At 33.5% G+C, this 23836-nt stretch overlaps 2 protein-coding genes across 2 annotated transcripts; both read right to left on the minus strand.

The window, feature by feature from the left end:
- Positions 1 to 812: 812 nt before the first annotated feature.
- LOC117921983 (putative disease resistance protein RGA4) lies at positions 813 to 4251 on the minus strand. Its single transcript, XM_034839930.1, has 2 exons — positions 1360 to 4251; positions 813 to 1014 (listed from the first exon to the last, which is right to left on the minus strand). Exon 1 carries the CDS (start codon positions 4222 to 4224, stop codon positions 1405 to 1407), a length of 2820 nt encoding a protein of 939 aa, XP_034695821.1. The 5' UTR covers positions 4225 to 4251; the 3' UTR covers positions 813 to 1014; positions 1360 to 1404.
- Positions 4252 to 17932: 13681 nt separating this feature from the next.
- Positions 17933 to 19075, minus strand: LOC117921776 (putative disease resistance protein RGA3). The gene is made up of 2 exons (XM_034839736.1): positions 18977 to 19075; positions 17933 to 18778 (listed from the first exon to the last, which is right to left on the minus strand). Exons 1-2 carry the CDS (start codon positions 19073 to 19075, stop codon positions 17933 to 17935), a joined length of 945 nt encoding a protein of 314 aa, XP_034695627.1.
- Positions 19076 to 23836: the final 4761 nt, after the last annotated feature.

The following is a 23836-nucleotide window of genomic DNA, read 5'->3' on the forward strand; positions in this document are numbered from 1 at the left end:
TCAAGCATATCTTGGATTCATTTATTAATTATTTTGTAGGGATATCAATCTATGTTGGAGTATTTGTAATTGGGATATTGACTTAATTTGTCATTTTTTTTTTACTTTAGTCTTAAGCTAATAATAATTTTGTGCAGTTTAGGCTATATTTTTTTTTCTTTACAAAGCTTTTGTTATGAGAAAAATATAAAATTATTTCTAGATATTTTTTGGCTATAAAAGTGATCTTTATATTGCTTTTGGCTATATAATAACTTGTACACATCTAGCAATGATATTATTAAATGAGATTTGTGCATAGCTTCTGGAAATGAATAAGTAAAATAATTTGCTTGTACCATTTGAATATATATAACCAAGTAAATATGAATAGAAATATGCGACATCTATTATATATATATATATATATATATATATATATATATATATATATATTAACAACTTTGACATAATAATAAACCAAATTATCTTCAAAGCAACTCATATTGATAATGTATAATAAAAGAATATAAAATTCAAACAATAAAAGAAATAAATCATGTACTGAAGAAAGGAGAGAGTAACAAGAAAGAATGTTTTTCAAAATTTGATCTCTCTTTTGCAAGGTGGGAAACCATCATTTATAGATTCACAAATTAAACCTAAAGTTACAATTTTTTGCTTCATAATGAAGTAAATGTATATATTTTAATTTACAAAACTAATGGTGGTGGTCATCCACCATTAATAGCTATTCATAACAAGTAATAAGTTTTTAAGTCATATTAACTTGCATAACATGAATTATTTTGTGATGAAACAAAGATGCAAGATAAAGGGAAAAACTTCAAATTTCTAGACAGCCATAGAAGATTACATAAAGCATTTATTACAATCAATTGTCAAAATAGTCTTATTATACATACATACATCACCATCTTACATTTATTCAGCAGAAAATCCGGCGGAGATGGTAGACTTGCTCTGGTTCTAGAAAATTTGCTTCCCATTACTATAAATCCAAGCATGATCAAACTGCACCAATTATCAAAGCCAAAAGGAATAAATCTTGTAGTTATGGATGGTAATAAAGAGTTATTCTTGTGTTTGATTGTGGAACATATATGGGAGATAATAATTTTATGGAATATACTTTGAAGTTTAGGATTTAAATTAACCTATTTAGTATATTAAGTAATCGATCAAATTTACCAAATGCATAGTGGGAGGCAAGAGAAATGGAAAAAAGTAAATGAGTAGAACAAAGAAAAACAAATGATTAGGAGAATTAAAATACCATGCAATTGTTGCAATAGATTAATGTGTGTGGTTATGGATGCAATAGAAAAGAAGAGAAAGCTATGTTAGAAATAGAATTACCTGCATGTAACATGAGCGACAAGAGTGAAGTGTGATGACCAATCTTCACTCCCCTTCATATTTGACTATTGGGATATGAGATATTTTTTGTCGATCCTCTCCAATATCCTGTTGGTAGCGCTGCTGTAGGAAATCGGAATCTGCGATGACTAGTTCCTGCAATGGTGTCCTCTGGAGCACATGGTCAGGTAGCCCCTCCAGCTTTGGGCATCCAAGGATTTTCAAGTAACTAAGACATGACATTATTGATTTCTCTTCATCTTCTTCTTCTTCTTCTTCTTCTTCTTCTTCTTCTTCTTCTTTTACTTCCCACTTTTCCCACTCTTTCATGTCATGAAAAGTGAGTTTCTTCAGCTTTGGAAATGCAATTCTTGATGATGATCCCAAAAACTCGCCACCAATGTGTTTCACACTTCCCATATCCGTTATTTCCAGCTTCTCTAGGACAGGAAGTTCCCCCAATGGAGGCATACGTAGGCATTTGCTGCAATACGAGAGTGCAAGATTTTTCAGCTGGGTTAATGGTGACCTCATCATCCAACCATGCCATTCTGTATCACCATACCGTTGTATAGATAGAGATTTCAAGTTTGGATGGGGTTCTAGAGCTGCAGCCACACCCTTCGTCCCCTCCTTTCCATCAAAGTCCAAAGTCAAATGTTGGAGGTGTATCTTATTCTTCAATTCTGCTTTTTGGGCCTCCCTTTCATCTTCCACTTTCCACAACACTCTTATTCCAAGTGCCCCTCTAAGGTTGTTCAAGTTTCTCAAATCTCCTATTTTGCATTTATTGTCACCATCACTACTTACAACGAATTCATTCAACGTTTGAAGAGAGGTTAATCTTGAAATTCCTTTTGGCAAATACTCTAGAGTAGTCAGCAAATTTTGCAGATGCCTCAGGTTAGTAAGTTTACCCATTGCTTGTGGTAGTTGTATAAGAGAAACACATCCAAAAATATTTAAGGTTTGTAAATTATATAAATCACAAATTGTTTCAGGCAATTCTCTCAAGCTTCCACAATATGATAAATCAAGGTATTTTAAATGTATCAATTTCCCTAGTGCATTAGGAAGTTTCACAATCAAAGGACTCCATTGCAAATCCAATGCCCTTAGGCATGTCAGATACGGGAAGAAATTAGGTAGGTCTTCATCTAAGCTTGAAATGACTACAAATGCGAACAAGAGGGTGTGTAGATTCTTCATTTTATAAGCGGAGGCAAAGTTCGGGTCCCAAGGTTGTCTAGTTAAGGTGGCATGACGAATTGTTTGGAAGGATATCTTTGTTCTCTCTTCTTCTGCATTGTCAACGCTCATAATAAAGCATTCATTCATAGTCAAAAGTTGAGCAAAATCATGCACTATGTCATGCATCTTACAACTTACTATATCATCATCATCATCATCCTTTTGAAAATCTTGGAAGAAAGACCCAGCTGCTAAATAGTCGAAGTACTCTCTACCAACTGTCTCCATCTCTTTACTTCCTTCAGAGTTGAGATAGTTTTGTGCCATCCACAACTGGATCAACTTATCTACTCGAATATCAGCGTCTTTTGGAAAGACAGCACAATATGAGAAGCAACGTTTAATCGCAGGGGGTAGATCATAATAACTGAGCAACAAAGCCGGGAAAAGATCTCTCTCAAACACATCCAGCTGCCATACTTCACTATTCAAAACATTCTTCCATTCTTCCTTTTTATTTTTTAAGCGCATGAGATTCCCCAATGTTTTTATAGCGAGTGGCAAGCCCTTGCATTTGTCTGCTATTCTGTCACCAATTTCTTTTAGTTCTTCGACTTGCTCCCTACTCTTCCCAAAAAAAGCTATTTGATGGAATAACACTTGAGCATGCTGCGGAGACAATTCCCCTATTGGATGCTTGTATGCAGTTCCCATCATCTTAGCAACATTATCTTTACGCGTGGTCACCAGAATTCTACTCCCTCCTACTGCACCGTAGTTGAGAGTGTTCTTCAGTTGCTCCCACAATCGATAGTCTTCAGTCCACATGTCATCTAGCACAAGAAGGAATTTCTGTCCGGCAATACATGTTTGAATTTCTTGTTGTACGGCTTCCAAATCATGGAGATTACAAGGCTTTTTTTGGAGGGTTTCAACAATAGCCCTACAAACTCTGATTGGGTCAAAAGGATCAGAGACACAGACCCAAATTCTTTCATCAAAATGGGCCTTCACCTCTTGGTGGTTGTAGGCTAGTTGAGCAAGAGTTGTTTTGCCCATGCCTCCCGTCCCAACTATGGCGATGATGTAGAGCCTTGATTTCTCTTCATCATTCTCACTCAACAGACGGCCTAATATGGCGTTTACATCCGTATCTCGACCATATACCTCCGAAACGTCAATTGCAGAGGTGGTTATAAGTCGCTGTGGCTCCTGGGTCCCACTTGAGATAAAATTAAACCGGGTTCTTTCACTTGCAATGACATCTAGTTGTTGTTTTAAGTCCTTAATCTTAAGAGCAATGTCACGACGAGAAGCAACTTGCTTGAAACAAAAACAAGGGGAGGGAATGCAGGAGCTTACCTTATTCTTAGACATGGAAGCATTTTCAGCTCCCTCCATCTGTAATTGGAGAATAGCAGTGCTCCACTCATCCAGCACGTCGTCCATTTGGTAGGCCATGTCTTTCAGCCTCTCCAACCAACCTTGGACAGATTTTTCCTTCACTTGTCTGCGCTCTGCGTCCTCAAGAACATCTCGGACGGATCGGAGTGTATCTGTGAGGCTTTGGACTTCTGCTTCAACACCCAGAACCAGAGTAAGTTCATCACGAATCTGTTCTTCCACAACGGAAGCCAAGCGCGTCAAGACGATAGAAAGGAGGGCGTGAGCCATAAGGGGGTGATGAATGAGGCGAGATTTGATGGATTAATTAAGGGTGAATGAAGGCAAGTGAGAGAGCTGCTGGATCTAATCACACTGATAAAGAGGCACAGCCATACAAACCGAAGAGTTGACTTAATCATAAAAAATTTTCTTCAGAAAAAGGAATTTTGTAACAAATTTTTTCTGACTTTTCTCCCTTCCCTCTCTTATTTTATTCACTTTCCCTTTCTCGTAAAATTTGGTAAACTACACCCTTGATGCGTTGTCCTTATCCATTATTTTCAACACGGTTTTTTGAGTTCTTATATTTTTTTGTAACGTTATCTGTTAGGTGAGATTACAATAAAATAAGTCTACCAGCAAGTATGAACATCTTGCTTTCCTTTTAATCTCATCTTCATGCATGTATGGTCAAATTTTGATCGCTTTCAAGATGAGCTGTGAAACTATAAATTAAGCTATTCCAAGTTGCAATTAATATTATAGATTATTACATTTCCCTTAAAATAATTCTGATTGAATAGTCTGACTAAACTTGTTGCATTGACACACGACCATTTCAATGTCTGAAATGAATTCACAGTGTTTGATGACTTGACAAAATAATTCATTTTTCTAATTATTCTTACAAGTAAATATATATATATATATATATATATATATATATATATATATATATATATATATATATATATATATATATATATAATTTTTATAATAAGAGAGAGACTTCTATAACTAAGGTAGCTTTCCTAAGAGGATTTATAATTTATTTTTTGTCAAAAATTCATGACATGATTTTTATTTTCCTAATTTCTACTTTCTTTTTATGATTATACCAAGCATGACCGTTGAGGTAGCAAAAATTTCAAACAATTGGTTAAATTCATTAATTCATTATTATTCTTCCCATTCCAAGTTTTGAAAAGATTTAAAAGATGTTCGACACCTTATTAAAGTAATTTTATTTATTGTAAAAAAATTATGAGAAAAATAATGTGATGTGTTAAATGAAGAGTTTGATAATTTTACAGTGGAAGCATGGAGTTTTATTAGTTCTTTTTAGAAATTTAAACAAAAATGTTTATGTATTATAAAAAGAAAGGAATAATAAATATGTTAAAATTAAAGAAAACAAATATTATTTAAGAAAAAATAAAATATTATTAACAAATTGTTTTTAACTTATGAAAATATTGATTGGAGTGGATTTTTTTATTGTACAATTTTTTATGTACACTTTTTTTAAAAAAAAATTTTATGTACAAATGAAAATATATATTTGATTATGTACAATTTTTTTTATTGTTTCTATTATGTCATTCTATCCTTTTGAAACTCCCTTGATTATTTAGAGTAAGAATGGATATGGATGTCTAATTTCCCTTGAACACATTCTTTGACAAAGATGCAATGAAAATATCAAATTGTAATAAACTATTAAAAGCATCCTTTGCCTAATACATCTTTTGTGCCCATTAATAAAATAAATAAAAAAACTTTAAATTTATTTGTTAGCACAAGGTGAAAGAGGAAGACTTCCCCAAGATAGTTGGGACTTTCATTCATTTATTTAATACGAAAGTAAGATAAAAATAAAACTAAAATAGCCTTATAAATGAGGTGGATATTAGAAATATGAGTGGTTTTGTCTCTTCAGTTTTAGGAGTTCCAATAATGAAAATTTTAAATCTAATATTAGTTCGGGAGTTCTTATCATTAAATTCCTCATTTAATATGAAAGCAAGACAAAAAAAAAAAAAAAAAATAGCCTTACCAATGAGGTTGATATTAGAAATATGGGTGGTTTCGTCTCTTCTGTCTTGGAAGTTTCAATAATGAAGTTTTTAAATCTAATATTAGTTAGGGAGTCCTTATCATCAACTCCCTCTTTATATTTGAGAAAATAACTAAGATGTTGAACTCTTAATCTCTCCCAATTGTTTAAAAAATATGCGTACAAATGGTTTTTTTTTAAAAAAATATTGAAAAAACTATTCCACCACTTTATTGTTTAGTTGCTTGTATGGATCCAAGGGTTAGGGTTGAAGGTATAGAAAACATTTTATTCATAGCTACTTGTATGAACCAACGATCTGAACTGGAGGGTAAGATATACGAACAATTAAACAACTTATATAAATAATATGAGAATAAATATGGTAGTGCCTCTTCAAGTACTATAACTCCATCTACATTTGGAAATGATTCATTCTTTATGCAATTAGCTAAGGGAAAGCGACAAGTTGGTCATTCAAGTAGGTGTAATCTTTCAAAATATTTAGATACTGATTATTGTTCACACATATCCCCTAATGAAGTAAAAAATTTTGATATTATGAAGTGGTGGAAATATCATGAATTCACTTTTCCTGTACTATCTAAAATGACACGTGATCTGCTAACCCCACCAGTGTCTATTGTAGCATCAAAATATGCTTTTTCTATAGCTGGAAATATAATAGGAGATAGAAGGACAACTCTTGCAGCAGAGATGCTAGAAGCCTTGATATGTTTGAAGGATTGGGAAGATGGACACATAAGACTCCAAACTTTGGAAGATGAATTTAAAGAAGACCTCGATAAATTGGATCTCAATACAAACAATGATGTTCAAGAGATTGATGACGATTGTAGATGAAGAATGAAGATGAAAAAAAAGAATGAAGATTGAATAAGAAGACAAAAGTGAATATGATAATTGAATATGTTCGTTTCTTTTAAATCTATTAAATGTAGCTAATTTTTAAAGATTGAGTAATGTATATGATTGACAGTTGGGCGGATGCCAACCAAGTTGAGATGTACTCAAACTATAGTGATGCAATTCTCAACTTTATTTTCTCTCTATTTTTTCATGTAATTTGTTGGAATATTGAATAAAAGAATTATTACCTTTTATATTCCATTATTTTAAATTTCTTGTAATTTTGATAAAATAAAAAACCAATTGAAATATAATTTTTTTACTATTTTAAAAAAAATTAATATTTCTATAAATTTTACAATTACAAACTCGACAAATATAAATATATGAAAATTAAAATTAAAATTATTAGAGGTGTTTAAAGAAATTTCATTTCATAATGAAAAAAATTCAAGACAAAATGACTTAAAAAATTAAATTAAAAATTTTAACAAAGTGAATGGCCCATGGGGCATGACTTGCTAGCAAGGCACGACCTGGCACGATTGGCCCGTGGGCTTATAGGCCATGTCAGGCCACCTATTTAGCATGCATGGGCCAGCCAACCCGACACGATTTTAAAGTGGGTTGTGCTGGCCCGGCACGTTGGCCTGTTATTTCTCGGTAAACAAGGTCAACACGACCCATTGGACACCTCTAATTTAACCAAGCACTTGCATAAAAAGCTCGTTGATGCAAAGCAGTCTGAATGATTTATTTTTGTCAATCCAACTTTGGTTTCAAAAAGTAGGATTAGGAAAGGCAACCAAGGAAAACAAGTCAAGGGTTATAGCTAATCAACTAAAGAATGCGAAGCATGTTGACTATATTTTTATTCCATACAATCTAGAGTAAACATTTTCAAATGTTAATGTTATGTATGTATGTTACATTTTGATATGCTAATTTATGTATAAATTTAATCAAAATAACCATTTTGTAGTTTCCATTGGATCTTAGTGACACTAGAGACAAGGACAATGACCGCATTCTATCTTGACCCAATGTTGCATCAACCATGTGATGATTAATATGTAAGTGTGTTCCTTTTCATATTTGAATAGAATATGTACTATTTGAATAATATCATCTCCTTCATGCAAGGCAATGATAATCAATCCTTTAGAAAAATAGAAAACATCTAAAAGGGAGCCCACTAATTAGGTAAAAGTGGCAATAAGTTACTCATATGGATTAAACGATGTTCTTTCATTACTAAGTTCACCACATGGAACTTGAAAATGCATGGTTATTTGTATGATTAGTTTAGATACTAACGAAGTAAAAACATGATACAAGTTTTCACTGTATTGTTACCATAGTTTACATGTGTGTTTGTAGTGACCAAGACAACTAGGTTCTATGGAATGTGGGTATTATGTGATGAGATACATGAAGGAGATTATTGTTGATCCAAGCTGACTAATATCAAAGCTTTGTGTTTAATTCATAAAATTCAAAAGTTTCCTTTAATTACCAAATAAACTAATAATCAAACAGTATGTGTTGTTCATTTATTAGTATAATGGGCAAAAATCATATAGTGAAATGGAGGCTAATGAAAAATGCTTAGATTAGGTTATGTTAGTGACTCAATTAATCATTACTCATGCTTGAAGGTACAACTTACGAGCTACAAGTCAATATATGTTTCCATAATTTTAAATATTTTGATTACAAGTTTTTTTGTTTTTTTTTTAAAACATGAATTTCATAACGGGTTTCTTTGTTGTCAAATATCACTTTGGGAGACACTTCCACATGGGAGAACATGTGAGAGGTAGTGACAATTGGTAAATATTAAGGGAAGAAAAAAAAATTGTTAAGAAATCTCTATATTTTTAAATTATTTAATCTTTATATAGAAAAGTTAAAAAAGTGAAATAAGTTAGAATTAAGATATGAAAATAATATATTGACTTTAAATCCATTTTTTTTTTGTTTATCTTTTTCTTTCCTTGTATTTTTTTTCTTTCACATTTTCCCTTATTTTTTTTTTGGAAACCAAATATAGTAGAAAGGTTCTTCTAGGTAAAAATTATAGCTCCAAAAGTTAATATAGTGTATTACATTAGTCACTTTTAAATTTTTAGCAATCATTTAAATTTCTTTGTCTTTTTCTCTTTTACAAAGCAACATAATTAACAAAATGCATCATGTATTTCTTTCTTTCAAATTCATTGTTTTGGATTAGATAGTTTGATGCTATTATCTTTAGTTTTAAATTGTGAAATTGTAACACTCCAAAATAAACATTAGGGGCAAAATAGTAAATTATTAATTAATTAATTAAACTCATTAAAAGTAAAAGAGTCATTTTACAATTAATAATTTTATGTATAAATTAGATTTTCCTCTTGTTTTCTTTATTCAGAAAACTCTATTAACAAAAAAAAAAAAAATCAAAGAATTGGAGAACATAGGGGTAAAGGTTTGGAGGTTTAGAGTTTGAAGTTCAAATTTTTCTAGGAAAGATTCTAATCCTAGATTAATATATTATATTCCTTAGTTAGTTTTGAACACATTAGATATTCTTTAGAAAATTTTAATTTAGATTAGGGTTAGTTTATTTAATTTATTTTAAGATCAAAATATTGAAATTATGAATATAGGTTGTTTCATTGATGAAAATAGGGAAATTTGAAATTTTTTTTGATCAATAGATCTAAACAATGAAATTTTAAAAATTAAATGAGTAAATAAATATATGATTATATGTGACATAAGAGATTGGAAAATAATAGGAAGAAGAATTGCATGTTTGTAGATTTTGGATTTCAGGCACTTTATTAGGGCAACAAAAAAATAAAATAAAATCAATATGTAACTGTGAAAGGCAAAGGGTGGTAGTGGAATAAATTAAAATAATAATAATGAGTAGAGTTGGTAGGGTTGTTGGAGTTGTTAAAAGTACATGAGGTATTTTGTTAAGTAAGAGGAGACATTAGGATTAATAAGAATAATGATAATAATGATATTAATATTAATATTAATATTAATATTAATAATAGTAAGAATTGTGTAATTTGGATGCTTGTGAGTGACGTATAGTAAGGTTATTTGGGTGTTGCTGGGTATTGAAAAATATAGTAATAATAATAGTAATTGTTTTTAATAAAAGTTTTAATGTAGTTTAAGTATATAAAATAAATAAATGGTTAGAATAAGATTTGGAAGGAATATAAGTTTATAAAAAAATTTGGAAATTCATTAAATTATATTATTATTGTTTAAGAAGTTGAAAATAATATTGGGTGGTAATAATATTAGCATGAGAAATTAATTAGGATCCCTAATACTAGATAAAATATTTTTAGTATTGTCAATTTTTTACCTTTAGATAATTGTGTATGATATTATGTTAGGTGAGGAGTAAATTTGTCTAGCCAAATACTTCAAGTTTTTGAGTGCTTCTTCACGGCAAGAGAAATTAATGCAGATTTTTATAAATGAAAATAATTTTCTTTTTATATTGTATTTTGAAATGTGTAAAAATATTATTTTTATCTTTACGCATGGATCAAATATATGCTTTGTATGGAAAATATATTTGAGTAGTTTATTTGTTTATGAAAAATGAAAAATTGAGGACATATGATGTTTTGTTTTGTAAGTTTGAGTTAATGAATAAAGTGTTTGACTCTGGATTATATGACCCTAATCAATGGGTTATAATTGTTGATCGACCCTAGTCAATGGGTTATAATAGTTGATATTATATAACCCTAGTCAACGAGTTATAATAGTTGACCTTATGACCCTAGTCAACCAGTTATAATAGTTGACCTTATGACCCTAGTCAATGGGTTTTTATTGTTGACATTTGGTTTTGTTGACTTTAAATGGAACATATTTGAAACTAGTTACTCAATTGTGAAGTCTTATCTAATTGGGCACCATTTGCCATACGATAATCAGAGTAAAGATATTTTGAATGTATTTGATTTGGTTTTGATGAGAAGTTGTTTGATGAGAACTTGTTTTGAAATGGATATGAGAAAGTTTTGTTGAAAAGTTTGAACGTGTTAGCATTTTGAACTCAAAAGTTTTTATGAAAATAAGTATATGTTATATCTCCTATTTGCAAGCATGATTGAAAATGTTTGATCCATGAAATTGTATTAATGTTCCTCATTGGGCTTTGAGTTCATTCCCCCTTATTGATAATCTTTTAGGTAACCTCAGTTCGGGTAAGGAGTGACTGTTAGGAGGGAAATTTGGCTTTATTAGGACATTTATTTGAACTCTCTTTATTTTAGACATTGTTTTTAGATGTTAAAACTTAATTCTCGTTTGAATTATTTTGAATTGGAGTTATTTGGACAATAACACTTTGGTTGATATATTAGTTTTTTTAAAGTTGATACTTGAAGATTTTAAAATTTTGTCTTACTATTCTGAAGAGGAATTTGGTAATTGGTAAATTTCTAGTTACAATACGAATGTTTGTATCGTTTCCACTTTTAGCCCTTGGGCTTAAAGTGTGAAATGACTGTCATGCCCTTGGAGTGGGTTTTGGGGCATGATAGAAATAGTTCTTCTTGAGGTATCATTCAAAAGTCGTGCCCTGTGGCAATGAAGTAGAGGTCCCAAGATCAAGCCTCTTTGGTATTTAAATGCACTACAAGAAAAAGGCAAACCTTGACATATCATTTCTTGACACAAATGTATATATGTTATCATAGGTTGTTTAATGGGTAACAATGACATATACAAATTAAATGCAGGCAATACTGACGTTTTTTAAATTCAAAGAAAGCAATATTAACATATAATGAGTTTATCTTAATTGAAAATTATAAGTCAAGGTAGAAGTATATGACTATAAATCATCATTTGTGCTATTAAGATAATTTACCTTAACATATAATTCAAAAGTTAAGGTAGTTCATTTAATTATCTATGAAGGTTTCTTGGACTAAAAAGAAACTCTTAACTCTTTTTATTCTCCATTTCAATCAAAACCTGATGCCACTCGTAGAGAGGATCTCATTGCAAAACCCTAGAGCACTTTAATGCAGAAGATTTGAGTCTTTACATCAATTTTCGGCATGAGTTCTTCCATAGATGAGTTCCAAGGGTTGAGGTGACTCAAAGTTGCATTTTTGAGGAGCAAGGTTGACATCTACACTAAATTTTCTCCTAACACAAGGTATCAAGCCATAATCTCTTGCCCATTTCACTAACTTTTTGCATTCTCTTGCCTTTATTTCTTTTTCCTTTGTAAACCGCAATACTTTTCAAGAGAAATTTGTGGAGTTTTTGGATCTAGGGTTTAGGATATGATTTCGCAAGTGTGGAGTTGAACTAAGAATTGGAGAGATTGAAAGCATAAAATTTTACCCTTTTTCCGAGATGGAATTGAAGATGTTGTTTGTGTATTCTATTTTCAAATGATTTGATTGTAGATCCAATGCATCCTTGTTATTCTTCATGGGTGTGGAGTGCACATTTCAAATAGTGTCATCCTTGGTATGATGTAAAACATATATTTCTTTATAGTTGTAAATGGGTATATATTCAATATATACTTACAGATATTTTATTAAAATAACTATTTGTATATTTTTTTTTTTTAATATAAGGTGTGGTACACTAGTTGGTGCAAATAGTAGTGATAGTGTTTAGTTCTAGGACAGCCAGCACAAAACTCTTCTGCAGGCATATTCTTTGCACAAAGGCAATCAATGACAATGCTTTGGCAAGAGTGCCTAGTCATAACAGGGTGTGCTCTTTTGGTTTTGATGGTTAGGAGTGGAGCATTTTTTTTATTTTTTATTTTTTAAGATATTTAAACTATTCTTAACTATGTATTGACTCTCCATTATTGATGTATTAAGAGGTACAGTTTACTATTCTCCTAAAATATATTCATTGTGCAATTTTTTTTTTTTTAAATTTCTTTTGTTCCATTCACAAGAATAGTAAGTAAATGCTGCTATTATGTTGCAATTTTTTGCATATTTACAATTACCAACTTGGAATTGTGGCACTACTTTCTAATAATAATAATTTACATCACATTCATTTTAGGGAACGAAATTTCATTCACTTCACATATATTTTGACTTCAATCTTAAGCTAATAATAATTTATGTGTAGAGCTAATTCCAGCTATAATTTTTTTTTTCTTTATTGAGCTTTTGTTATGAGAAAAATATAAAATTATTTCTAGATAGTTTTTGGCTATGAGAATGATTTTTACATTACTTTTGACCATATAATAAGTTGTGCATAGAATCTAACAATGATAAATATTAAATGAAATTTGTGCATAACTTCTGCAATGAATAAATAAAATAATTTGCTTATAGCTTCTAACTATATATAACTAAGTAAATATGAATAAAAATATGCAACATCTATTCTATATTAACAACTTTGATTTGACAATAAAAAAATTATCTTCGAAACAACTCATGTTGATAACGTATAATAAAAGAATATAAAATTCAAATAATAAAAGAAATAAATTAGGAAAGGAAGAAGAAAGAATGTTTCTCAAAATTGATCTTTCTCTTTTGCAAGGTGGAAACCGCCATTTATAGATACACAAATTGAACCTAAAGTTACAATTTATTACTTGATAATGAAGTAAATGTGTATATTTTAATTTACAAAACCAATTTTGGTGGTCATCCACCATTAATAGCGATTCATAACAAGTTTTTAAGTCATATTAACTTGCACAATATGAATTCTTTTGTGATGAAACAAAGATGCAAGATAAAGGGAAAAACTTCAAATTTCTAGACAACCATAGAAGATTGCATAAAGCATTTATTACAATCAATTATGAAAATAGTTTTATTGTACACACATATATCACCATTAATTTTATATTTATATAGGAGAAAATCCAGCGGAGATGGTAGAGTTGCTCTGGTTCTAGAAAATTTGCTTCTCATTACCATAAATCCAAGCATGACCTCTTAGTAGATGGTTTCAGGCATGCACGCTGCACCAATTATCAAAGCCAAAAGGAATAAATCTTGCAGTTATTATGGATGGAATAACATCGAATTTTGCAATGAATTCTTTCATTATTTTTATGTTCAAAGCGACATTCCATTCAATTATTGCAATAGATTAATGTGAAGCAGCTACATTAAAAATAGAATTACCTGTAACATGAGCAGCCAGAGGGAAGTCTAATGACCAATCTTCATTCCCCTCCATATTTGACTATTGGGATATGAGATACTTTTTGTTCATCCTCTCCAATATCCTGTTGTTGGTACGCTGTTGGAGAATACCAGATTTTGTGATGATTAATTCCTGCAATGGCGTCCTTTGGAGGACACGGTCAGGCAGTCCCTCCAGTTTTGGGCATTTGTGGATTCCCAAGTAACTAAGACACGACATTATTAACCTCTTTTCTTCTTCTATTACTTCCCACTTTTCCCACTCTTTCATATTACGAAAAGTCAGTTTCTTCAGCTTTGGGAATGCAATTGTTGATGATGATCCCAAAAACTCGCCACCAATGTGTTTCACTCTTTCCACACCCTTGATTTCTAGCATCTCGAGGACAGGAAGTTCCCCCAAGGGAGGCATACACAGACAGCCACTGCAATATGAGAGTTCAAGATTTTTCAGTTGGGTTAATGATGACCTCATCATCCAACCAGCCCATTCTGTATCAACATAACCCCGTATACATAGAGATTTCAAGTTTGGATGGGGTTGTAGAGCTTCAACCACACTCTTCGGCCCCTCCTTTACTTCAGGTACTAAATTTGTTGAATAGGATCGTAGAGCTCCAACCACATAGTTCGTCCTCTCTTGTAGATCAAATCCAATGTCAAATGATGAATGTGTATCTTATTCTTCAAATTTGCCTCTCGTGCCTCCCTTGCATTTTCCACATTCTGCATGTAACGCACAAGTTTTTTTAGGGGTAATTTAGGAAATTATTAATAATAATGAAATTAATTAATTAATTAATTTAATTAAATGGAAGAGGGGTAAAAATGTCATTTTACGAATAAATACCCTAGGTATAAATTAGAAATTCTATTCTTCCTGTTCTTTTCTAAATAGCGTTCATGTTCGTAGAATTCCAAAGAACGTAAGGTTGGAGTCGGATTTCAGGGTTTGAAGAACAGATCTCTATAGGTAAGATTCTAACCCCTAGTTTAATATTTTAGATTCATTGGTTAATTTCAAACACATTATATATGTTTTGGAAAACTCAAATCGAGATTAGGGCTAGTTTATTTTTTTTAATTCGTTTTAATATCAAAATAGTGAAAATTTAAGATTTTGATTTATTGTTGGAATTTGGGAGATCTTAAGTTTTTTTAGATGAAAAAAAAAAGGATTCCTTGGAAGGTTTCAATTTTCAGCTAATGTTAATTTTATTATAAAAAAAAAAGAAAAAGAAAAAAAGAGTAAATAAATATATTGTTATTTGTGGCTGAAAGGATTAGAAAATATTAAAAAAAGAAAAAAGAAAAAGGGAAGGAACGTGTGCACTGGAAGATAGAAAAATGGTGAAAAAAAAAGGAAGAGAACGTGTGCATTGGAAGATAGAAGAATGGTGGAAAAAAAAAGTTGCATGCGTGAGGGAATGAAAGATAGAGGAAATAGGAAAATAATAATATTTATAATAATAAAAGACATGCATGTGGAGTGTGTGAGTGGGTGGATGGTATATATATATATATATATATATATATATATATATATATATATATATATATATTATAGTGGTAGTTATGTTTGGAAAATATGAAAGTGGTAGAATAAACTATGTATAAATAAACAAGGTGAAATACAATTTAGTTAAATTTATAGTATTATAATTAGATTAATGATAAATATTAAGTTAATAAGTAGCATAAAATTTAATTAGTGAAATAAATTGTAGTTTAATTAATTATGTTGTGTCCCAAGAAATAAATTGAAAATAAAAATTAAGTTTTATATGAATTAGAAATTTATTAATTTTCTAAGATAGGAATAGATTAAATTATCTTTCATAATTAAAAACATTAATTTGAATACCTAAAATTTTAGGATTATCAAACCTATAATTTTAGATAAATAGTAATGATTATTTCTCTTATATTTTGTTAGGTGAAAAATAGATTTTCAGGATTATTTTTCTCCAAAGTTTTTGAGGACTTCTTTTAAGGTAAGAGAAATTAATGTAGTTATTTTTTTTTTAGAAACAAATTTTTATATACATCATTTGGAAACATTTTGAGTTATTATTCGTTTTATGCGTAGATCAAATATATTTTGCCTGAAAAGTATGTAATAACCTTATATTTTGTTTACAACATTGAAATGTGGAGATATTATGTTTTGCAAATTTGAATAATTGAAATAAGTGTTTGAATCTGGTTTGTTTGACCCTTGTTAACGAGATAAATAGTTGACCTTTACATTTCTTGGTGGGGAATGTAATTGATTTGGACCCCAACCTCTAGGGGTTTGGTTAAAGGTTACTAGTACTAGTAGTGTTTGGTTTCGTCCACCTTAAAGAAACAATTTGAGGCTAGCCACCTATTTGAAAAGTCCCACCAAATTGGGCACCATTTGATGTTTGATGACCAGAGTAAATAAATAATTTGAATGTTTTTATTGAATTTGATATGAAAATGCCTGAATCAGAAATAAAAGTGTACAATTAAAAGTTTTGAATGTATTGGCAAAACTGACTCAAAGGTTTATGAAAATAATTAATTATAATATCTCCTATTTTACAAGTGAACTTGAAATATTTGATCTATGGACTGCATTAATGTTCCTTATTGGGCTTTGAGCTAATTCCCCATGTTGATAATTTTTTTTCAGGTACTCTTAGTTCGGGCGAGGAGTGATGACTAGGTTGGGAAATGGTCATCATTAGGATTTTGCTTAAGATGTTATTTTTGGACATTGTTAGCTTATAAGTTTATGTTCATTTAGATTATTTGGTTTTTGGAAGCTATTTAGATATTGAGCTTTTAAATATTTTTTTTATGATAGTTTGAAGTTGAGATTTGGAGATTATGAAAATTTTGTTAGCACTTGCATTATTTGAGTTTGAAATTTATTGGATAATGGATTTTGGTTTATGGATGCTTAGTTTTAAAGTTAAGTTTTGAAGATTTTAGAATTTTGTTCCGCTACTCTGAACAGATATTTGGTAATTGGTTACTTCCAGTTACAAGTTGATTGTTTGGGTCAGGTTACACTATAAGCCTTTGGGTTTGAGGTGTGAAATGACCATCACACCCTTGGAGTGGGTCTTGGGGCATGACATTGCAACCCTCTTATTTCAAGCTCCCCTCTAAGGTTGCTCAAGTTTCTCAAATCTCCTATATTGCATTCATTGTGACCATCACTGCTTACAGTGAATTTCTCCAATGTTTGAAGAGAGTTTAATCTTGAAATTCCTTTTGGCAAGCCCTTTAGAGTAATAGTTAGAAAATTTTGCAGATGCCTCAGATTAGTAAGTTTACCCATTGCTTGTGGTAGTTGCACAAGTGAATCACATCTACGAATATTTAAGGTTTGTAAATTATACAAATCACAAATTGCTTCCGACAATTCCCTCAATCCATGACAATGTGATAGATTAAGGTATTTTAAATGTATCAATTTCTCCAGTGCCTTTGGAAGTTACTTTATCTAAGGATTCCGCACCAAATCCAATACCCTAAGGCATGTCAAATGCTGGAATAAATTAGGTAAGGCTTCATCAATGCTTGAAATGATTGCAAACTCAAGCAAGAGGGTGCGTAGATTCTTCATTTTATATGTGGAGACAAAATTCGGGTGCCTTTGTTGGCCATTTAAGGTGGCATTGCGAATTTTTTGGAAGGATACATTTGTTCTCCCTTTTTCGTTCATAATACAACACTCATTCTTAGTCAAAAATTGAGCAAAACTATGCACTATGTCATGCATCTTACATCTTATTATATTATCATCACCATCTTTTTCAAAATCTTGGAAGAAAGATCAAGCAGCTAAATATTCAAAGTACTCTCTACCAACCATCTCCATCTCTCTACTCGCATTAGAGTTGAGATAGTTCTATGCCATCCACAACTTAATCAACTTATCTATTTCAATAACCGAGTCTTTTGGAAAAACAACACAAAATGAGAAGTAGCGTTTAATTGTAGGAGACAGATCATAATAACTCAATAACAAAATAGGGGAAATATCTCTCTTAAACTCATCTAACTGCCATACTTCACTATTCAATATATTCTCCCATTCTTCCTTTTTATTGTTTAAGCGCATGAGATTCCCTAAAGTTCTTATAGCGAGTGGCAAGCCCTTGCATTTGTCTGCTATTTTCTCGCCAATTGCTTTCAATTCTTCCACTTTCTCCCTGCTCTTTTCAAAGAAAGTTATTTGATGGAATAATGCCCAAGATTGCTCCGGAGACAGTTCCCCCAATGGATGCTTGTATGCAATCCTCATCATCTTAACAACACTTTCATTCCGTGTGGTCGCCAGAACTCTACTCCCTGATGCTCTACAATTGATAGTGTTCTTCAGTTGTTCCCACAATCGATAGTCTTCAGTGCACACATCATCTAGCACAAGAAGGAATTTCTTTCCGGCAATACATGTTTGAATTTCTTGTTGTACAGCTTCCAAATCATGGAGATTACAAGGCTTTTTTTGGAGGGCTTCAACAATAGCCCTACAAACTCTGATTGGCTCAAAAGGATCAGAAACACAGACCCATATTCTCTCATCAAAATGGGCCTTCACCTTTGTATGGTTGTAGGCTAATTGAGCAAGAGTTGTTTTGCCCATGCCTCCTGTCCCGACTATGGAGACGATGTAGAGGCCAGATTTCTGTTGACAATTCTTACCCAAAAGATGGCCTAATATGGTGTCTTTATCCATATCCCGACCACATACCTCTTAAATATCAATTGTAGAGGTAGTTACAAGTCACTATAGTTGTTCCTCACTCCTACTAGACACAAAATTAAAACCGGTTCTTTCACTTGCAATGTCATGTAGTTCTTGTTTAATGCTCTTAATCTTAAGAGCAATGTCACGACGACAAGTAACTTGCTTGAGACAAAAGCAAGGGGAGGGAATACAGGAGCTTACCTTCTTCGTAGACATGGAAGCATTTTCAGCTTCCTCGATCTGTAATTGGAGAATAGCAGTGCTCCACTTATCCACCACGTCGTCCATTTGGTAAGCCATGTCTTTCAGCCTCTCCAACCAATCTTGGACAGATTTTTCCTTCACTTGTCTACACTCTACATCCTCAAGAACATCTCGGATGGATCAGAGTGTATTTGTGAGGTTTTGCATTTGTGCTTCAACACCCAGAACTAGAGTAAGTTCATCATGAATCTGTTGCTCAACAACGAAAGCCAAGTGCTCCAAGACGATAGAAAAGAGAGCGTCAACCATAAGGGGGTGATGAATGAAGGCAAGTGAGGATTCTCTCTTATGATCAGACTTTCTTATTTGGCATGCTATTTTTTGAAATCACCTAGCCTACCTAGGTATCCATGATCAACCATTTAATTGTCACGTTTCCCTTAACTTAGTCAGTAGAGACCTCTTTAGGGCTTAGAGGGGTGCTACCTCTTAGAGGTACCTTCCTAGTAAGTAACCTGATCCCTGGACCTAGACTTGGGTTTTTCAAAGACATGCTTTTTCCAAAAATTATGGAGTCACATTTTAGGGTTTTTCTTTTTTGTTTTATTTTCCCTTTAAAATAAAAATAAAATAAGTGGCGACTCTGACTTTTTCCAAAATTAATTTTTTCACAAATAAAAAAGCGAGTCTCGCCAATCGAGTGGGGGCGCACGTGAAAAATGTGGGTCCACAAATTGGCAACTCCACTGGGGATTTTGAGGATCAAGCTTGAACACTAATTGAGGAAAATGTGGCGTTTAATTGGTCGATTAGAGGGTACCTCTTTTTTTTTTAGGCAAGGTGATTCGATTTGCTTGCTTGTTTGGTTTGTTATCTTAAAATGTTTGATTGCCTTGGATGATCACTTGATTGTTTTGCTCACTTTAGCATGATTCACTCTCACATATGTTAGATAGGACTTCGATTGTTTGATATTTATTTGCTTGGTATGACTACTTGTTGCCTGACAACCCTTGCTCCTGCATGATTGTATGATTGCTTGTCTTTGTTCACTATCTCATTTTAGATCTTAGGTTTTTCGGATGCACCCACATCCTTCATTGTGCACTTTAGATTATCCTTGAGTGTTGAGAGATGGGAGAGCCTTCACCATTAAGAAACCCCCTGGGAATGCGAGGAAGTGCATGTGTGGAGGTGATGACCACCTTGCATGGAAGCACCCCGTCTCCTTGGAGGCGTGCAGAGGGTTGCATACCATCGGAGGGTACGATCGCTTCTGCTAGGGATCCTTTAACCCACCCATTTTATCCTATAGAGCCACCTCAACTTTGTAAGTTAACCTAGATCCAATTAAGATTTCATTCCTACACGTGGATGTATATGTGGACCTTCAGAGCTGCCTTGGTCACGATTGGGTTCGGTTATCCCTTCTATGGTCTCCTTTTGATGTGATCAGAGATGGGTATCAGATTGAGTATATTTGGGCTTTACTTCTATGCACTTGTCAGTTGATTCCTACAGAGTCACATTCGTACTGCACCTTATCCAGTGTTTCCATATTTGTAGGAGGGTTTACCTTGATCGATCTGGATTCACCTTTGTGGATTAGAGTTGGAGGTAGATTGACTAGAGTATCAGACCAGTCAGATCAGAGATCAGATCAGAAGGATATGGACTCACAGATAGTTACTATTGACCAGTTTGCCGCAGCCATGACTTCTATCCAAGAGGCTATAGCTAACCTTGGTAAGATGATAGATGGACAGCAGGCCCAGCAGGTCACAGTTCAGGAGAGTGCCCAGTTCGATACCACAGTACCGCCACCTCCTCTGCCCAATCAGTCAGTACCACAGGCTATACCTTTCACTATGCATAGTCAGACTGAGGTTGCTCCGCTTCTTGTCACATTGCTTATCTCGACCTTAGAGGACCCACATACACGTATGGATAGACTTGAGTAGAGGTTGAAACAGATGAGGGTTTCATACGAAGTTATTACTTGGGAGGATTTCGATGGATCACCAGTGGCCAGTCTTTCGGCCAAGTTCAGGATGCCCGAGATTGAGAGATACACGGGCATAGCCTGTCCTCGCATCCATTTGAGGCTTTATAGTATAGTTATGAGGGCCCACAGACTGGATGAGGCCCAGATGGTTATGCTTTTCCCTATGTCCCTGAGTGGTGCAGCACAGCGTTGGTTCGCTTCATTGGATATATCACACCGTAGGACTTGGGACGACTTAGCCCAGGAGTTTTTGAGACAGTTTGCATTTAACACTGTCATTGATGTTTCGAGGAGAGAGTTAGAGGCTTTGAGACAGAGGCTAAAGGAGTCAGTCACTTCATTTATCTCCCGCTGGAGGGAGAAGATTTCACAGATTATTGATCGTTCTTCAAAGAAGGATCAGATTAGCATGATCATGAGAAGCTTGCAGCCTAGATTTGTTAGACACTTGATGGGATTTCCCCATACGGATTTTGGATCTTTGATATAGGCTTTGTATGGTATAGAGGAGGGCATTGCTAGAGGATTGTGGCCCGATGATTCATGCCTAATTGGTGTCTCAGCTGATGTATGTCCAGCTGGTGCTCCTTGATGGCAGGTGTAATCAACAAAATTTTTAACCTATAACACCATGAACTAGGGTAGCAAATACAAAGCTACTATAGCATAGTGGCTCTAGGATCGTTCCACTGGGAAGGGTACTCAAGATTGAAAATGATACCAATTCAAAGTGAATTGGTGCTGTTTCATTTCAAGATTAGCTTAAGAAATAAAACACAAACTTTGGTTTGAAAAAGGTTTGGACTTAGATTAACAACACAACAAGTGATGAAAATAACTTAAGAAAAGAAGCATTCCTTGGAGATTTAGGTATACAGGGGAGGTTCCTCATGCAAAAGCATAGCTCCGGTCACTTGGTTCAATTCCTCACATTAGAGACTTAACATTAAGTCAATTCTCTAACATGTGCTGCATAAATGCATCCCTCAATTGGATTTCAGCTCTAATTTTCTCACTGATGCAACTTGCAATGGTTTGAGCCTCTCACTTAGCTTTTACCATTCAAGGTGATCTTTAACCTTGGATTACCCGTCAAAAGCTCGCAAGAGGTAACTAATGGATGTCTCCTAAGAGTCCAAAAGCTTACCAAGTGTTGGCTATTCTAGAAAATCCTACCTTCAGGTCACCTACTGGAGGCTCGCAAGGGGTAAACTAGTGCATCTCCATGGTTAAAGATCACTTGCCTTACCAAGTGTTGGCCCAGGTGACTCCAAGGTGTTTTAAGTTAACTAAAAACATTAGAAACCATTCACGGGACACACTTACTCTTCATTCATAGCTGAAACCACAAAGCTTCTGATTGATGCACTTGGAACCTTTCCCGGCAACCTTAACTCCAAGGAACTAAGAGGTTTAGCTACTCATTCTCTGGGGAAGATTCCTCAGAGAGTGCATAACTTAGTAAAAATATTAAAATACAAAGAGAGAAGGTAAGGTAGTGAAGAGCTAAAGCTCTTTGTATTTCTTTCTTTTCAAACTTACAAAAGGTTCAACAACCAGAACACCCTTAGAACAGGCTCCTCGGGCTCCCTTTTATACCAAAAATCCCAATTACAGCTATCTCATGGTATTTTGCCAAATTCCTAACTTAAAAGCTAAGGAAATCTATCATTGGTGACTTACAAGGAGAATTTAGGCATTTAAGCAACAAAAATCTAATGAAAAATATCTCCAAGAGTCGGTTACAAATATCAGGAAGCACTAAGGACCACTTCGCAGGTGAAAGATGAGGTCTGCGAAATTTCGCAGGTGCACAAGAGGAGCTGCGAAATTCCTTCATAGCAGCCAGCTGCTTCAACACCTTTGCAAAGTGAACTTCCAACTTGAGGTGTTTGGCTTCCATCGCGGCGCGAAGCTTCAGGGGAACTCCATAGCACTGTGCAAAAAGGCTGCGAAATCACTTCGCAACAAAAAATGGTGATTTCGCAGCACTTTACTGAAGTCTTCCTTCCTTCAGCTTGGAGCAGTTATCTTCCAACGGCTGTAGCTTCCTCATTTCAGATCCAAATTGCACACGGTTTGAGGCATTGGATTGTTGACTTCCCAAGCTTTCAAATGACATATTGTATGCAGGAAATGGACTTCGGGAAGGGTTCCAAAATTAGCCGCAGTGACTGTCATCAAGAATGTTCCATGGGTGAATCCTCTTTGCTTCCCCTTTTGCATTTCCACTTTGCTTATGGCATAAGAGCTTCAAGGTTGTGATTCTTCATGCCTCTGAGCTTCCCAAAGCTTTCTAAAGATTCCATATCACTCTCCTCAATCTCGTAATGCTTTGGTGGTCAAAATGCTATCAAAACACCAAAACTTAAGGCAATTTGATTATAATTGATTGAAAGGAGCCTTAACATGCTAATTGGGTTAAAAGGCACTAACTACTACTCAAAAGTGTTTAAAAGGATTAATTAGAAGCTATGAAATAGCACTTTTTGAGTAGTAATCACCCGAGTCTTTCCCTATTGATTCTAAGAAGAAGAAGCCTTCAGGAGGACAGAGATCAGGAGATGTTGGTGCTATTAGTTCAGCAGAAATGAGACCTCCTAGACACTATCAGACAGTTGGGCAGACTTCTGGATTCTACTATCCAACATCACCCTATGTGCAGTATAGGTCACCTGCTCCCTCCAGACCCATGACTCCTACTTATCTACATCCAGTCTCATAGCCCGTTTTTGCTACACATGTCACAGAGAGACCTCCTGCCCCATACACCCGGCCTCGAGCTCCGTATACCACTACTTATGTGCAGAGACCACCACATCAGTTTGCTCAGTTGGGTATGCCTTTGAGTT

The sequence above is a fragment of the Vitis riparia genome, chromosome 9 (assembly GCF_004353265.1).
Source record: "Vitis riparia cultivar Riparia Gloire de Montpellier isolate 1030 chromosome 9, EGFV_Vit.rip_1.0, whole genome shotgun sequence".
Classification (NCBI taxonomy): Eukaryota; Viridiplantae; Streptophyta; class Magnoliopsida; order Vitales; family Vitaceae; genus Vitis; species Vitis riparia.

What these genes read in the sequence shown, in the direction of transcription:
- LOC117921983 (XM_034839930.1), bottom strand. Translation starts at nt 4,224, where the DNA reads ATGGCTCACGCCCTCCTTTCTATCGTCTTGACGCGCTTGGCTTCCGTT.
- LOC117921776 (XM_034839736.1), bottom strand. Translation starts at nt 19,075, where the DNA reads ATGGCTTACCAAATGGACGACGTGGTGGATAAGTGGAGCACTGCTATT. An exon ending in CTTCCATGTCTACGAAGAAG is followed by an intron (nt 18,779 to 18,976) that starts GTAAGCTCCTGT and finishes GATATTTAAGAG; the next exon opens with GTATGTGGTCGGGATATGGA.